General features: G+C 42.9%; 1 protein-coding gene across 4 annotated transcripts in view; it reads right to left on the bottom strand.

The window, feature by feature from the left end:
• The window catches only part of LOC119953080 (protein Largen-like), a 56,760-nt gene that overhangs the window by 5,417 nt on the left and 33,825 nt on the right, over nucleotides 1–17,518 (bottom strand). Inside the window, exons 2-3 of one of the 4 annotated variants that reach the window (XM_038776907.1) lie at nucleotides 9,436–10,216; nucleotides 271–1,346 (exon numbers count right to left, since the gene is read on the bottom strand). The exons of 1 other annotated variant lie outside the window; for it this stretch is intronic. In XM_038776907.1, coding sequence (XP_038632835.1) covers nucleotides 9,524–10,216 — 693 coding nt within the window. In that variant the 3' untranslated portion in view covers nucleotides 271–1,346; nucleotides 9,436–9,523. Of the gene's footprint in view, nucleotides 1–270; nucleotides 1,347–6,324; nucleotides 6,352–9,435; nucleotides 10,217–17,518 lie in introns of those variants that run through there. 2 more of the 4 variants (XM_038776906.1, XM_038776905.1) reach the window with 2 other exon arrangements.

Genomic DNA, 17,518 nt, shown 5'->3' with positions numbered 1-17,518 from the left:
ATGACCTCTTGAATTTTATTTGCAGTTTTGTGATATTTCTCTGCAGTAGTGATCATAACATAAGGTTTGAGAAGGACGCAAGTAAGAACAATTCAGAAGTAATTGTTTTTATAAAAAAAACTTAAATGAAAATGGAACTCTGGTAAACTGGAAAAAATTACTGGAAAAGAAGAAAATACTACATTTCCACTAAAAAGCAAAAATAAACTATGCAATAATGGAACACCATGGATAAATAATTAAGGCAAAATTAAAACGTAAAATAATATGTACACTAAGTACATAGACAACAAAGGAAAAGGTAACAAATTGGAATATAAAATATTAGGAAAGAAGTCAAAAGTGACTAGGAAGGCAAAGAGAAACTACAAAATTATCAAGTGATATGAAAAACAGTAAAGCATTCTACAGACAAGGAAATAAATAATTATGGGAAGGACCACAAAGGTGGAAACACACTCAGATAATGACTGCAGTCTGACTTATTAAATAATTATTTAGTCTCCATATTTACCAGGGAAACTAAGACATGACCATTTATACTTTTGATTGTTTCTAAAGTTTAAAAAGGGGAGAGAGATTTGATTAATGTAATTTATAGAGGATGAAAACCCTAGTCTGGATAGACTGCATTTGCACATTTTAAAAGTTAGAGAATTGATAGGGCACTGTATCTAATAAATACTGACAGAGGTCTAGCAGACAGCCAAATATTTAAAAAGGGACATATTACAGTTGAAGAGAAATAAAGACCACTGTGTTGCATGTCGGTGGAATCCTTACTCCGATGCAATTGAAGAAATTAAAAATACAATAGCCTGGATTTCAAAAGGGAAGATTATGCCTGACCAACCTTGTTGAATTATTTAAAGAAGTAACAAAGGTAACAAGATAAGTGTAATGTCCTATACATAATTTCATGTAATATATTTACATTTCCAATTCCAAATGGCTTTGAATAGGGTACTGCATTGTAGATGAATGACCAAGGTTCAGTATGTGAAGTTGGGAAAATAGAATGGAGAGCAAACTGGCTACAAAACAGAAAACACAGTCAGGATGATGTAGTTCGTCTGCTGTTTGGCAAAGGTCAGACTTTAAGTCTGATTTTCAATTTCAAATTTGCATGTCATACCAAATTGGGAGATGCAATATAAACTTGCAGAATGGCTGTGTATTTTGAAAACGAACCTCCTTGGGCAAGTATGAAATGGTACATTTTAGTAGGAAAAATGATACATAATGGAAATTATGGACAAAATCCTGCTGAAGTTGATGGGAGTTTTGAATGACTCGTTTCATTTTCCGGTCCTGTCCTTGCTGCGCCAGAGCAGTAAAATTCCATCCTATATGGGTGAGAAACCAAATGATACAAATACAAAAATAAGAAAGTAGTGACACAGGCTATTGAGGTGATTCAAAAGAACAAACATCATTGAGCCCATTTATACAGGGCTAGAATTGAAAAACAGAGAAATTGTTGGACTTGTATAGAACCCTGTTTGGACCTCACAACTCAACATCTGGTCTGTATTTTATAAAAGGATTATGGATACTGGACAAAGTGTAGTCAAAATTTACTATAGTTATACCAGAATTGAAAGGTTATACTTTTAGGGAAAACAGACTTGGGCTCTTTAGAAAAGAGAATATCGAAGGGTCACCGAACCGAGGTCTTTTAGACTATGAAAGGATTTAATAGGTTAGAAATAGAGATGATGTTCATAATTGTGATTGTGGGAGAATAAACAGAACTAGGGGCCATAATATAAGACAGTCCCTAAATCAGGAGAAACGTCTTTAACCAAAGGGTTCTTAGAATGCCATTGCTAAAAGTGGCTGATGTGACTCGCATAGATGCATTGAAGTGGAAGCTAGATAAATACATAGGAGAAAGTAATAGATGGCAATGATGACAGGGTTAGATGAACAATAATGGAAGACAGCAAGTGAAACATAAACACTTGTTATGAATCCGTTGAGTCGCATGGCCTGTTTCTGTGTTGTGAATAGAGAACAATGAATCATAGAATTTACAGTGCAGAAGGAGGCCATTCAGCCCATCGAGTCTGCACCGGCTCTTGGAAAGAGCACCCTACCCAAGGTCAACAACTCCACCCTATCCCCATAACCCAGTAACCTCACCCAACACTAAGGGCAATTTTGGACACTAAGGGCACTTTATCATGGCCAATCCACCTAACCTGCACATCTTTGGACTGTGGGAGGAAACCGGAGCACCCGGAGGAAACCCACGCACACACAGGGAGGATGTGCAGACTCCGCACAGACAGTGACCCAAGCCGGAATCGAACCTGGGACCCTGGAGCTGTGAAGCGATTGTGCTATCCACAGTGCTACCGTGCTGCCCCTTATAATTATCTTTATAATTTCATTCTTAACTTCTACTTGTGTTTATCTCTAAGTAGAAGGCAGTAGGTATTTGTCATCCAGAGTAATTTCTGTTTATTAATCCGGAACCACCTTTTCTGATGGTGTATTTATTTCCTGCAAATGGATGAAGGTAAAGGGTGACTACATCACAGTTGCAATGTTTTTTCATGTTTTGTACAAGGCATGGCATGATTGGTTCAGGCAGGAAGTATATATTGCATAAGATCAAAATTAATGTTTTTTTTTATTAGTTCATGGGATGTGGTCATCATTGGTTAGGCCATCATTTATTGCCCTTGTTCCAAGGGCATACGGTCATTTGTGCATTGAAGTTTAGAATTCTCATAATTTATGCTTGTGAATCAGGAACAATAAAGTGTTGTATTTAAAATGAACCAATTGACACATTGCTGTGGGTCTGGAGGCTCATGTAGGCCAAACCAGGTAAGGACTGCAGATTTCTATCCCGAGAGGGAGGACATTAGTGAATCAGATGGGGTTTTTTCAACAATCTTCAGCGGTTTCATGGTCATCACTAGACATTTTAATTACAGATTTTTATTGAATTCAGATTTCACCATCTGCCACGTTGAGATTTGAACACTGATTCTCAAAGCAATACCCTAGGTCTGTGTCTACTAGTCCATTGACAATATCATTACACTACCTATAACTTCAGAGGGCATGCAATACCCTTCCCAACAGATTTATTTTTAAAGGTGTTCCTTATTTTTAAAATCATTTTATGCACATTTCTTCTTGGGAATCATAATCCCAATAATTTTTCTGTTTTGAGACCAACTATGAAACAGTGAGAGAAATGGGGCATATGTTAGAAATAGGATTCGGATATATCACCCCTTGTGCTTGTTCTGGATTGACATTGAAGAAGATCATGGATGGAGATTTACATCAATTCTACTTCCCACCTTATTCCTATACACCTTGGTGCCCAAAAGTCTATTGAGCCGAGTCTTGAATATGTTCTTCAACTAGCAACTGCACAGGGCGGCACGATGGTGCAATGGTTAGCACTGCTGCCTCACGACATCGCGGACCCGGGTTCGATCCAGGCCCCGGGTCACTGTCCGTGTGGAGTTTGTACATTCTCTCCCTGTCTGCGTGGGTCTCACCCCTACAACCCAAGAGATGTGCAGGGTAGGTGGATTGGCCATGATAAATTACCCTTAATTTGGAAAAAAAAAAGAATTGGGTACTCTAAATTTATGTTTAAAAAAACTAGCAACTGCAATCCTCAAGTGGAGAATTCAAAAGATTCTCAAACACAGTGAAAGACATTACCTGAATCCCAAACGGCCAGCCTGTTATCCTGAGATTATTGTTCCTGTTCTGGACGTTGCAGACCGGAGAGAAGCCTCCCAGCATTTACTCCATTAATCCATCTAAAAATGATATATTTTAATGAGGTGCACTCCCATTCCTCTAAACTCGAGAAAATGTAGGCCCATCTACTTAACCTCTCCTCAAAGGACTGCTCCATTATCCTATGTGTCAATCTGGCAAACCTTCATTACGCCCCCTGTAGGGCTTCCTTAGTTAAGGGGACCAGAACTGCGCACACTACTCCAGGTGTGATTTCAGCATAGCCGTATATAATTGAAGCAAGATGTCCTTGGTGTCTTGTACTGTGAAGTGGGATATAAAATATTACCTGTCTTTGCTATTTTCATATTCTGAATTGTGATTTTTCCTGTTACTGTCTTGCAATAAGCTCTTTTTTTTTTAACGTACTTGTAAAAGGTTTTACATTCTCTTCTATGTTTCTTACTAGTATGTGCTGCTGCACCGGAGAGGATTCTAATCGATCTGTTGTGCGCAGATTGGAAGCCAGACACTTCTTCGTCAGATTGTGGATCTTTTTCACTAATGCTGTAGAATTTGGAAAGTCTATGGCTTCTAACAAAAGAGTTTTGCTGGACAACAAGAATCCTAACCTGATCAACTTCCTGCAATATTCTAAATGATCTATGCTTATGATTAGTTTCTTTCTCTGAATCTCAAAAAATAAATCACTGTGCAGTGAAAAATTAGAGTGCATGATCTTGGTATGGGGTCCCCAAGGTTGTTGCAATTCCTGTTGAAACGGACAACTTTTAAAAAGGAATTTAAACTTCCAGTTAATAGCTGAAAGAATGATATGTCAAGATGTAATGTTTTTAGACATTTATGGTAATGTGTGACTTATAAATTGACTAAACACTATCTCTGTAGGCAAATTCTACTTGAAACTACAAATGAATGTCCCCACCCCCCTGGTGTTTTTAAGCCCAAGTGAAAAAACACACTTCACTGGTGTACTTTACGTGGACATTCAATTTTTCCAGAATGAATCCAAAGTAATTTTCTTTTCCTGAGGGTTTATTCCATTCTTTTCTTTTTTCTTCCTGATAACTTGCAATCTTACAACTTCCACAAGTAAGTTTTCTTTTCCTGAGATTTTCTCTCTAGCTCAAGCTAAGGCGACTCTTCCAGCTATACTTTAACTCCCCATGTTTTAACTTTTAGCTGATCTTTTTAATCCAAGAATGAGCTTCCACTTGCATTCCTGGGCAGTGAACATAGAGACTTTATTGGCCTCAAGCTACTCCCTCTTTTCCAGGTCCCAGCAGACTTGGGTAGGGGGCAGAAAGAACAAAATAGATCTGCGATAGGATGGAGGCTGAGAGAGATTAAATAAAAGATTTCATGATGCAACAGCCAAAGACTGGTAATGGACATAATTAATTAAAAAAAAACAGGGTTGTGTCCAAATGAGGCATGACTGGCTATAAATAAAATATCTGAATGTAACATGATAGGATAAAGAAAGCAACAAGACCAAGAGCAAAACAACCCTGTCCCCCATCACTGGTCTACAAACTGGCATTTCTATTTTCTGTCGGGGGCTGGTTTAGCACAGGGCTAAATAGCTGGCTTTTAAAGCAGACCAAGGCAGGCCAGCAGCACTTTTCAATTCCCGTACCAGCCTCCCCGAACAGCTGCCGGAATGTGGCGACTAGGGGCTTTTCACAGTAACTTCACTTGAAGGCTACTTGTGACAAAAAGCGATTTTCATTTCATTTCATTTCATTTCTGATGAAAGATCATATTAACCTGAAACATTAACTCTGTTTCTCTCAATAAATGCCTGACCTGAGCGTTTTAACATTTTATGTTTTATTTCGGGTTTCCGGCATCTTTTGTGTTCATGTGTCCAGGTAGTTTTGTGAAATGGCTAACCAATTGTACTGAATGTTGCGGTAGGGTTTCAACCTGGCCCCAGATGCAGTTTTCAATGGTGTCACCTTTTTGCACTCTGTCCTCTTGATTTTGAATACCGCTATCAAATCTCCTATCAACTTTCTCCAAGGAAAACAATTCCAACTTCTCCAATCTATCTGTAACGACAGTCGACAGTGGTTTCATGGTCAGCATCTGGATTGCTAGTCCAGTGACAATACCACTGACTCTGGCATCAGTACCTTAAAGATCTGAGTAGGAATTTTTTTGAGAGAAAATAGGGGGATTGTGCTCATTTGACATTCCATTTGGGTGTAGGGAATGGCGGTAAATTAATTGTTTTGAGTCTTGAGGAACAAGATTTGTGCTGCTGTTTCAGCTTGTCGTCTTGCTCATTGGCCATTAAGGGGAGGCGATGGCGCAGTGGTATTGTCACTGGACTAGCAATCCAGAGACTGGGGTCACAGGTTCAAATCCCGCCACTGCAGATGGTGAAATTTGAATTCAATAAAAAACTGGAATTAAAAGTCTGCTGCTGACCATGAAACCACTGTCGACTGTCGTTAAAAACCCATCTGATTCACTAATGTCCTTTAGGGAAGGCAATCTTCCGTCCTTACCTGGTCTGGCCTATATGTGACTCCATGTGACAGCAATGTGGTTGACTCAACTGCCCCTCAAGGGCAATTAGGGATGGGCAATAAATGCTGGCACAGCCTGTGATATTAAAAAAAAATTGATTGAGCATGGAGCTTTCCCTTGTAGATCAGGACATTTCTACCACAGGCAACCAAAAGCTAAAATACAGGCTTAGGGTGGCACTGCTGCCTCACAGTTCCAGGGACCCAGGTTCAATTCCGACCTCGGGTGACTGGAGTTTGCACTTTCTCCCTGTGTCTGTGTGGGTTTCCTCCGGGTGCTCTTGCTTTCCTCCCACAGCGAAAGATGCACAGGGTAGGTGGATTGGCCATGCAAATTGCCCCTTAATGTCAATGGGCGTGTAGGTTAAGTTATGTGGTTGCAGGGATGTGGACATGGTGGAGTGCTCATTTGAAGGGTCGGTGCAGACTCAATATGCCGAATGGCCTGCACGGTAAGAATTCTATGATATTTATAATGGTTTCCCCTGCATCCTTCCGCATGCCAATGTGAATCATCTGGGCCTTGTACCTAGGTAGCAATATTACTTGGCTATCCTTAAGAGCCTAACTTGCTTTTTACCTGGGAAATAAAGGGACAGTTTAAAGCACAATTGCTTACAACCTGACATTCCCAACACTTCTGGGACTCGCATCCAAGGTTAATACAGGCTTTTGCCACTGTTTCCAATCATAATTTCCTTCCACCTTCTGCCTATGTGAAATAATTCAATCCTTCCTTTGATCTCTAACAATCAAATTACCCAGCCTGACTGTCGGGTGGACTTCAAAACCGGCCACATGATCCCCTTCATTTTATCTTAAACTTAAAGACATCATCAAAACACAACAAGCTTAACTTTATAATTATAACAGCAGTAGCCTCCTTATAGTCTACTTTTGCTCAGTGTGAAGAATGGCGACATGAGCGAGATACTGGCGATTACATTTTGAATTCCGTCTCATTAAGAGTCACTGTCTTTATTGCTAGATGGGAACGAAGATCATTCTAGAAGATTTCCTGCGGCATGTCTTGTGGCATTTCAGAGGGTGAAATGAAGCATGACATTCAATTGTATTCATTTTCCAAAAGTGCAGGCTAATTAAATCTGATAGAAAAATGGTTTATTTCATGGTATCATACAGCACAGAAGGAGTCCACTCAGTCTATGCCGGCTGTTGGAAAGAGCTGTCCAATTAGTTCCACTCCTCTGTTCTTTCTTCATAGCCTTGAAAATCTTTACTTTCTAAGTATTTATCCAATTCCCTTTTGAAGGTTACTATTGAATTTGTTTCCACCACCCTATTAGGCGGAGCATTCCAGATAACTGCTCGCTGTGTTTTAAAAAAAAATAACCGTCAGTTCCCTCCTGGTTCTTTTGACAATTACTTTAATCCCATGTCTCTTGTTACCAACCCTCCTGCCAATGGAAATCCTATGCATTCTATCAAATTTTTGAACATCTCTATTAATTAAGCTCTCCTTGATCTTTTCTTCTCTTTGGAGAGCAATTCCAGCTTCTCTAATCTCTAATGCCACTTGTCCCAAAGGTGATTGAAAATTATACATTTCTAATCACATTTTTATTGTGCTTTTTAAGCACCAAATCTCATCTGATAATTCTTAAATGATGCTGCATTGGATTTAGGATCTAATTTATAGAAAGATTAAGTGGGTAAAATAGTCACAAGGTTTGGTACAGAGGCGCGCACACCAAAAGGTTCCAGCTTCAATTCTCAGTAGCAGCTAAATAAGCTGATTCCAGGTGGGGGGGCCTCTGGGCTTGGGAGGAGGATGTTCAGTTGGAGTTACTGCTTCTGATTTCTATCTACTGGCTCCTGTTGAAAAAGGTGCATGTGTGGATAAGATTGTGCTTTCCTGTGATGTGTTTCCAGTCAAATAGACTATCAACACTGAACCACAATTCCTCTTGTTGATCACTTTACAGCCTTGTTCATAAAGAACAACAACTTGTGTAAGGAGCCCAGGGACGGGTAGCGTCCGTGGCAGCCTGCCCAGCATAAACCAGATTCTCCAGCGACACGATGTGGGTGGGGTTGGGACGATTTTCTTGCCGCATTTGCAAATCCCATTATGGCCGTTATCTCTTGCGAGATGGCCATAATGGGATTTGCATCAGAGATCTCAGTTTGAGATTTTCTGTGTTGCCAACGTAATTGGGTTCACGGCCAGCAAGGGCATGAACCTGATTACCATGGATTTGCATGGATTTTACGATTCAAAAGCAGCTTTATACTGTTGCCTCCGTGGTTGCTGTATGTCCCCACCCTCTTCCCCCTTACCGGGGTGAAGTCACACCGGCGAGAATCACGACTGGTTTCCAAAAACTGAAACAAGTTGTGATAACCACGTGGGGTAGAGGGGCTCAGAGGTGAGTAGAGCCCCTGGGTGGCGAGGGACATGACCAGGCAGTGTCCTGGCACCGGTTGGTGGCGCTCGGGGGTGGAGACTCGATGGAATCCCATTGGGGCAGGGGTCACATTATGGGGGAGTGGGGGTTGTACCTGCATGGTGGTGGGGGAAGGGAGGAGACTTAGAATGGGGGTGTGCCCCCAACGCTGGTGAGGCAAGAAGGGTGGTTGAATCACTCTGGTGCCTGCATGGTGGTGGGGGAGGGGAGGAGACTTAGAATGGGTCAGTACCCCAATGTAGGTGGTGGTTGAATCACACTGATGCCTGCTTGGGGGGGGGGGGGAGGTTGGCCCTCTTGTGTTGGAGGGCTAGTGGTGTTTCCCTTGTCTGCCGGGGTCCCGTTGTCTGGGAGGAGGGGGTCTTTAACTTCACTTTGATCTCGAAACATCCTTTAAAAATGTCAACTCAGTCTCTGAATCCCAGCTTTGCTGGTGAGTTCAGACTACCTTTGCCTTTTGATCTGTCTAGGAAATGCATCGAGTTTCACATTGCTTTTGTTGCCTGAGCTGGCACTCTGCAAATTTGGGAAAATCCCGCCCAAAAAAAACAAATTCCTCTCCTCCCTGCTTTCCAGCTTTTGTTCCATTCCAGTGAGACAGTGAAAATTCAGCCTCAATGGAACCAATTTATAAATAGAAATTGTATAACACCATTAGCTCCAACCGTAAAATAATCCGATTATATTGTCGGGTATTTTTTTCGGTTACTTTTTTTTAGAAAACTACTTACCTGTTTGTTTACTGATCTGAACATTCCAAGATGGTGGACGATTTAACTCCATTGAACAGATTTCTGGGCTCAATTGTTTCCAAGTAATTCAAACAGTCGTGGAGGTAGGCTTTCTCACTGTTGCCTGTGGATTCTTTGGATGTGATTTTGTGCTTACATTTGTTGTAGAGGTGCTGCTGTTACAGAATATTGGTGTTCTTCTATGAAGGCAGGGATGGAGCCCTGATCTGGTACAATAGCAATGTACATGAGCAGTGCACACATCCTGCTGTTCAACAGGAAGCTCGTGCCTGGTGGTGTAGGTGGGATAAAGGCTGCATTTTGAAGGTTGTTGGCCAAACTGAATAGTGTTTGCCATTGGTGCGGCATGCCCAGCATCTTCCGTTGGATTCCCTTGCACCCATGTTGGAGTGTCGATATTTGGGCTGCATCTTGCACTACCGCCCACTAGTTGGTAAGTAGGTGAATGTGTTCCATTGTGGGTGAGGGTGCCACTTATTTTGTGATTGTTATTTATACAGAATGCCTTTGCTGGACTCATCACCCTGACTGGTGTCCTTCGTGGTGGTGGGGGTGGTGGCTTTGATTTGCGCAGCACTGTCAGGACAGTTGTTGAGGTTGGTAGGGTCCTGGAAATCACTTTTGGCCGATCTTTGGATTTTTCCAGAGTAGACATGGTAACTCCACTGGAGCTGCTATCAAGGGTGTCACATTTGTAATTCTTGCTTACATCCTCACATAGGTTTAGATTCGTGGTCAACTGGTCTATTTGTCCCACCACCTGTTTAAAAATGAAGGCATCATAATATTAATTACTTTTCTAAATTTCCTTTCTTTCACCCCCACTCCCAATTTTTCTCTTCCTCTTCTGAAGGTTCAAGTTCACAAGTGTGTGTGGCCTTTCAGAACAGCCTTGAAGTGGCCATTCTTTGCTGGCAGCCAAGTGTTGGCCATCTGTTCAATCTAATGAGGCATCACAGGCAATGATCCCCTCCAAGCTTCGTGGTCGTATGCGGCCAGTTTTGTCAATGCTGGTCACTTTAGATTTCATTTGCAGCTACACATATGCAATATTTAGATGGAACGAGGCCTGTGTGGTACCTTCCAGGCTACTGCAATTGCTGTCCATGTACGCTTAGTGGCAATATTGATCACAGGCCAGGTTTCTTGTCCTCGCCTCAATCTAATGTTCACTTTCCACTCGGGAGCCGTTGGATTTTTCTCAGGAAGAGGTGTACTGGTAGAGTGTCTACTACTATGCAACGAGAGGTCAACTCAGGTGAGCACAGGCTGTTGCTGAACCTGACACCTTCCTATTGGCATGAACGTGCAGAAATAACCTCTAGGAAAAGATCTATTGACCCGTCCCATTTATTCTACAAATTTATGATTCCACGTGCATCAGTGGTTGGGAGTGTGATGGAATACTCTGCACTTGCCTGGATGAGTGTGGCCTGCACCCTAGGGTACTAAAGGAGATGGCAGCAGAGATAGTGAATGCATTGGTTATGATATTTTAAAATTCCCTAGATTCTGGAAAGGTCCCGGTGGATTGGAAGCACATTCATGTAACTCCACTATTCAAAAAGGAAGAGAGGCAAAAAGTAGGAATCTATAGACCAGTTAGCTTGACCTCTGTGGTGGGGAAGTTGCTGGAATCAATCATTCAGGGGAGATGACTGAACATTTGGAAAGACAAAGCTCAATCCACCATTGTCAGCATGGTTTTATGAAGGTTAAGTCATGCTTGACAAACTTGCTTGAGCTCTTTGAGGACATAATCGGCAAGATGGATAATGGGGAACCTATGGATGTAGTATATCTAGACTTCCAGAAGGAGTTTGACAAGGTGCCATATAAAAGATTGATGTAGAAGGTCACATCACAGGGGGTTGGGGGTAGAATACTAGATTGGATTGAGGATTGGCTAACTGACAGAAAGCAGAGAGTTAGGTTAAATGGGTCCTTCTCCGGCTGGTGAACTGTAACTAGTGGGGTGCCAAAGGACCTCAACTGTTTACAATCTATATAAATGATCTGCAAACAGGGACAGAGTGTAACATAGCTAAATGTGCGGATGATCCCAAAATAGATGGGAAAGCAGGCAGTAAAGAGGAGATACAGAGTTTACAGATGGATATAGATAGGCTAGGAGATTGGGCCAAAATTTGTCAGATGGAGTTTAATGTGGATAAGCGTGAGGTTATCTATTTTGGCTGAAAATATAGTCAGACAAATTATTATCTAAATGGAAAGCAGATTCAAAAAGTGTCTGGGAAGGGGCGGGATGTGGCTCAGTGGTTAGCACTGCTGCCTATGGCACTGAGGACCCAGGTTCAAATCTCAGTTCTGGGTCACTGTCCGTGCAAAACTTGCACATTCTCCCTGTGTCTGCGTGAGTCTCACCCCCACAACCCAAAGATGTGCAGGTTAGGTGGATTGGCCACAGTAAATTGCTCTTAATTGGAAAAAAAATGTGTCTGGGCAGAGGGGTCTGGGTGTCTTTGTTCATAAATTGTAGAAAGTCTGTATGCAGGTACAAAATGTAATAAGAAAGGCAAATGGAATGTTAGAGTTTATTGCAAAAAGACTGGAGTATACAAGTAGAGAAGTATTGTTGCAGTTGTATCGGGTGTTGGTGAGACCACATCTGGAGTAAAGTGTCCAGTTTTGGTCTCCTTATTTGAGGAAGGATGTGGTGGCATTGGAGGCAATTCAGCGGAGGTTCACCAGATTGATTCCGGGGATGAAAGGGTTGATGTATGAGGAGAGATTGAACAGTTTGGGCTTATACTCATTGGAGTTTAGAAGAATGAGAGGGGATCTGATCGAGATATATAAAATACCAAAAGGGATTGATAAAGTAAATGTAGACCAAATGTCTCCTCTTGTGGGGAAATCTAGAAAGAGAGGTCAGATATAGATTGAGAGGCGGTAGATTTAAAACTGAGATGAGGAGGAACTACTTCTCACAGAAGGAGGTGAATTTGTGGAACTCGCTGCCCCATAGTGCAGTGGATTCTGAATCATTAAATGGTTTCAAGAGGGAGATGGATATATTTTTGATTAAAAAACGGGTTGAAATGATATGGGGAACAGGTAAGGAGGTGGATTTGAGACCAGAAAGAGATCAGCCATGATGTGATTAAATGTCAGAGAAGGCTCGAAGGGCTGAATTCTGCTCCTAATTCCTATGTTGCTAACACTTGAGAAACCTTACATTATTCAGGATAAAGTAGTCCACTTGATCAGTATCCCATCCATTAGCTTAAGCATTCACTCCCTCTGCCCCCAATGTACAGTGGCAGCAGTGTGTACCATCCAAAAGATGCATTGCAGCAACTCACCAGTGCTTCTTCGACAACACCTTCCAAACCTATGAGAGAGAGCAATTAAACACGTGGCTACAGGGATGGTGCAGGCGGGAGGGATTCAGATTTCTGGATAACTGGGGCTCTTTCTGGGGAAGGTGGGACCTCTATAGACAGGATGGTCTACATCTGAACCTGAGGGGCACCAATATCCTGGGGGGGAGATTTGTTAGTGCTCTTTGGGGGGGGTTTAAACTAATTCAGCAGGGGCATGGGAACCTGGATTGTAGTTTTGGGGTACGGGAGATTGAGAGTATAGAGGTCAGGAGCACAGATTTGACTTCGCAGGAGGGTGCCAGTGTTCAGGTAGGTGGTTTGAAGTGTGTCTACTTCAATGCCAGGAGTATACGAAATAAGGTTGGGGAACTGGCAGCATGGGTTGGTACCTGGGACTTCGATGTTGTGGCCATTTCAGAGACATGGATAGAGCAGGGACAGGAATGGTTGTTGCAGGTTCCGGGGTTTAGGTGTTTTAGTAAGCTCAGAGAAGGGGGCAAAAGAGGGGGAGGTGTGGCGCTGCTAGTCAAGGACAGTATTACGGTGGCGGAAAGGATGCTAGATGGGGACTCTTCTTCTGAGGTAGTATGGGCTGAGGTTAGAAACAGGAAAGGAGAGGTCACCCTGTTGGGAGTTTTCTATAGGCCACCTAATAGTTCTAGGGATGTAGAGGAAAGGATGGCGAAGATGATTCTGGAAAAGAGCGAAAGTAACAGGGTAGTTGTTATGGGAGACTTTAACTTTCCAAATATTGACTGGAAAAGATATAGTTCGAGTACATTAGATGGGTCATTCTTTGTACAATGTGTGCAGGAGGGTTTCCTGACACAATATGTTGACAGGCCAACAAGAGGCGAGGCCACATTGGATTTGGTTTTGGGTAATGAACCAGGCCAGGTGTTAGATCTGGAGGTAGGTGAGCACTTTGGAAACAGTGACCACAATTCGGTGACCTTTACGTTAGTGATGGAAAGGGATAAGTATACCCCGCAGGGCAAGAGTTATAGCTGGGGGAAGGGCAATTATGATGCCATTAGACATGACTTAGGATGTGTTGGTTGGAGAAGTAGGCTGCAAGGGTTGGGCACACTGGATATGTGGAGCTTGTTCAAGGAACAGCTATTGCATGTTCTTGATAAGTACGTACCAGTCAGGCAGGGAGGAAGGGGTCGAGCGAGGGAACCGTGGTTTACCAAAGAAGTGGAATCTCTTGTTAAGAGGAAGAAGGAGGCCTATGTGAAGATGAGGCATGAAGTTTCAGTTGGGGCGCTTGATAGTTACAAGGAAGCGAGGAAGGATCTAAAGAGAGAGCTGAGACGAGCAAGGAGGGGACATGAGAAGTCTTTGGCAGGTAGGATCAAGGAAAACCCAAAAGCTTTCTATAGGTATGTCAGGAATAAAAGAATGACTAGGGTAAGAGTAGGGCCAGTCAAGGACAGTGGTGGGAAGTTGTGTGTGGAGGCTGAGGAGATAAGCGAGATACTAAATGAATACTTTTCGTCAGTATTCACTAAAGAAAAAGATAATATTGTGGAGGAGAATGCTGAGACCCAGGCTATTAGAATAGATGGCATTGAGGTGCGTAGGGAAGAAGTGTTAGCAATTCTGGACAAGGTGAAAATAGATAAGTCCCCGGGGCCGGATGGGATTTATCCTAGGATTCTCTGGGAAGCCAGGGAAGAGATTGCTGAGCCTTTGGCTTTGATTTTTAGGTCATCATTGGCTACAGGAATAGTGCCAGAGGACTGGAGGATAGCAAATGTGGTCCCTTTGTTCAAGAAGGGGAGTAGAGATAACCCCGGTAACTATAGGCCGGTGAGCCTAACGTCTGTGGTGGGTAAAGTCTTGGAGAGGATTATAAAAGATACGATTTATAATCATCTAGATAGGAATAATATGATTAGGGACAGTCAGCATGGTTTTGTGAAGGGTAGGTCATGCCTCACAAACCTTATCGAGTTCTTTGAGAAGGTGACTGAACAGGTAGACGAGGGTAGAGCAGTTGATGTGGTGTATATGGATTTCAGTAAAGCGTTTGATAAGGTTCCCCACGGTCGGCTATTGCAGAAAATACGGAGGCTGGGGATTGAGGGTGATTTAGAGATGTGGATCAGAAATTGGCTAGTTGAAAGAAGACAGAGAGTGGTAGTTGATGGGAAATGTTCAGAATGGAGTTCAGTTACGAGTGGCGTACCACAAGGATCTGTTCTGGGGCCGTTGCTGTTTGTCATTTTTATAAATGACCTAGAGGAGGGCGCAGAAGGATGGGTGAGTAAATTTGCAGACGACACTAAAGTCGGTGGAGTTGTAGACAGTGCGGAAGGATGTTGCAGGTTACAGAGGGACATAGATAAGCTGCAGAGCTGGGCTGAGAGGTGGCAAATGGAGTTTAATGTGGAGAAGTGTGAGGTGATTCACTTTGGAAAGAATAACAGAAATGTGGAATATTTGGCTAATGGTAAAATTCTTGGTAGTGTGGATGAGCAGAGGGATCTCGGTGTCCATGTACATAGATCCCTGAAAGTTGCCACCCAGGTTGATAGGGTTGTGAAGAAGGCCTATGGTGTGTTGGCCTTTATTGGTAGAGGGATTGAGTTCCGGAGCCATGAGGTCATGTTGCAGTTGTACAAAACTCTAGTACGGCCGCATTTGGAGTATTGCGTACAGTTCTGGTCGCCTCATTATAGGAAGGACGTGGAAGCTTTGGAACGGGTGCAGAGGAGATTTACCAGGATGTTGCCTGGTATGGAGGGAAAATCTTATGAGGAAAGGCTGATGGACTTGAGGTTGTTTTCGTTAGAGAGAAGAAGGTTAAGAGGTGACTTAATAGAGGCATGCAAAATGATCAGAGGGTTAGATAGGGTGGACAGCGAGAGCCTTCTCCCGCGGATGGAGGTGGCTAGCACGAGGGGACATAGCCTTAAATTGAGGGGTAATAGATATAGGACAGAGGTCAGAGGTGGGTTTTGTACGCAAAGAGTGGTGAGGCCGTGGAATGCCCTACCTGCAACAGTAGTGAACACGCCAACATTGAGGGCATTTAAAAATTTATTGGATAAGCATATGGATGATAAGGGCATAGTGTAGGTTAGATGGCCTTTAGATTTTTTCCATGTCGGTGCAACATCGAGGGCCGAAGGGCCTGTACTGCGCTGTATCGTTCTATGTTCTATGTTCTATGTTCTATGACCTCTCCCACCCAGAAGAACAAGGGTAGCAAATTCCCCTCCAAGCCACACACCATCCTGACTTGGAACTATATAGCCGTTCCTTCACTGACACTGGGTCAAAAACCTGGAAATACCTTCCTAACAGTACCTACAAGATATGGATTGCAGCCCTTCAAGAAGGCAGTTCACCACCAACCTCTCAAGGACAATTAGGATAGGCAAAAAATGCCGATCTTTCCAGCAACACTCTCTTCGCATGAAAGAATAAAAAAGAAATACATTGTCACTACCTACCTAAGCCAGATAATCTCCTGGTTGGGGTAAAAACCAAAACAACTGTCCAACAAGGATAGAGCTGAGTATCGCAGTAATTGCCAGAGAAGCGATTCAGCTGCCTCAGTTTAGGGGAGGGAATCAATTGCTAAACTATTTGAGCGATCATAAGTTTAACTGAAAATCTGCCGATTATTTTTCAGAGAATTTACAATGCAGACGGGGGGCCATTCGGCCCATCGAGTCTGCACCAGCCCTTGGAAAGAGCACCCTACTTAATTGCATGCCTCCACCCTATCCCTGTAACACTACCCAACCTTTGGACACTAAGGGGCAATTTAGCATGTCTAATCCACCTAACCTGCATATCATTGGACTGTGGGAGGAAACTGGAGCACACAAAGGAAACATATGTAGACACGGGAAGAATGCGTAAACACCACACAGTCACCCGAGGCCGGTATTGAACCTGGGACTCTGGAGCTGTGAGATAGCAGTGCTAACCACTATGCTACCGTGCTGCCCTGTTACTGGTTAGTTCCTTTAAATACCAACATTATATTCTTATGAGTTAAACGGATGATCGTGCTTCAACATGCACAAGTATTGGTGGAAGTTAATGGTCATGGTTGTGAGTCTGTCCTCCAGCTAGAGAGCTGGTGGCAATCCTGCTGCAGAGATTTCTGGGAGGCCTAACAGGATTAAACTTCAATCCTGCCTCCTACAGCTGCTAATCACTCACTGTGAACAGTGGCCACTGCTGGTACAGCAGTGAGTCCCAGGACAAAGATCGTTGCAGGAGCCCAGAAAGACAGGTAAGTGGGGAAGGCTCCCAGGGCAAACCCGGCAATAGTGGGGGAAAGGATTGTCTTTCTGGGGGGCAAGCTTCGCTGCCTGCTAGACCCTTCATTGCTCACAGGGTGCTGAGCAGCTTGCCAAAGACATAGCTTCATTGTTCAGCTTCAAATGCTTTAAAGTGGAATGTAGAATCTTAGAAATACAGAAATTAGAAATGTCATTCCTGACTTCCATTGGAAGAGAACAGCAATGGAAGCCATTGGCCTGCAACCAGGTATCTACTAACATTTGCAACAGATTAGCTGTTGTATTTTCTGTACAGTGTATGTAAGATAAAATGTGCTCTTCAAATAAATTTCTTCACAGAACTGCCCCATTGTCCAATGTAATACAGGGTTCTAACAGGCCAAAATATAATAGAAGAATGTTCCATTTTTTCAAATCCAACAGAACTCCAATGCTGATTCTGATAAG

The sequence above is a fragment of the Scyliorhinus canicula genome, chromosome 18 (assembly GCF_902713615.1).
Source record: "Scyliorhinus canicula chromosome 18, sScyCan1.1, whole genome shotgun sequence".
Taxonomy (NCBI): Eukaryota; Metazoa; Chordata; class Chondrichthyes; order Carcharhiniformes; family Scyliorhinidae; genus Scyliorhinus; species Scyliorhinus canicula.
Note: the sequence above shows the minus strand (reverse complement) of the source record. Positions and strands in the feature narration are given on the sequence as shown.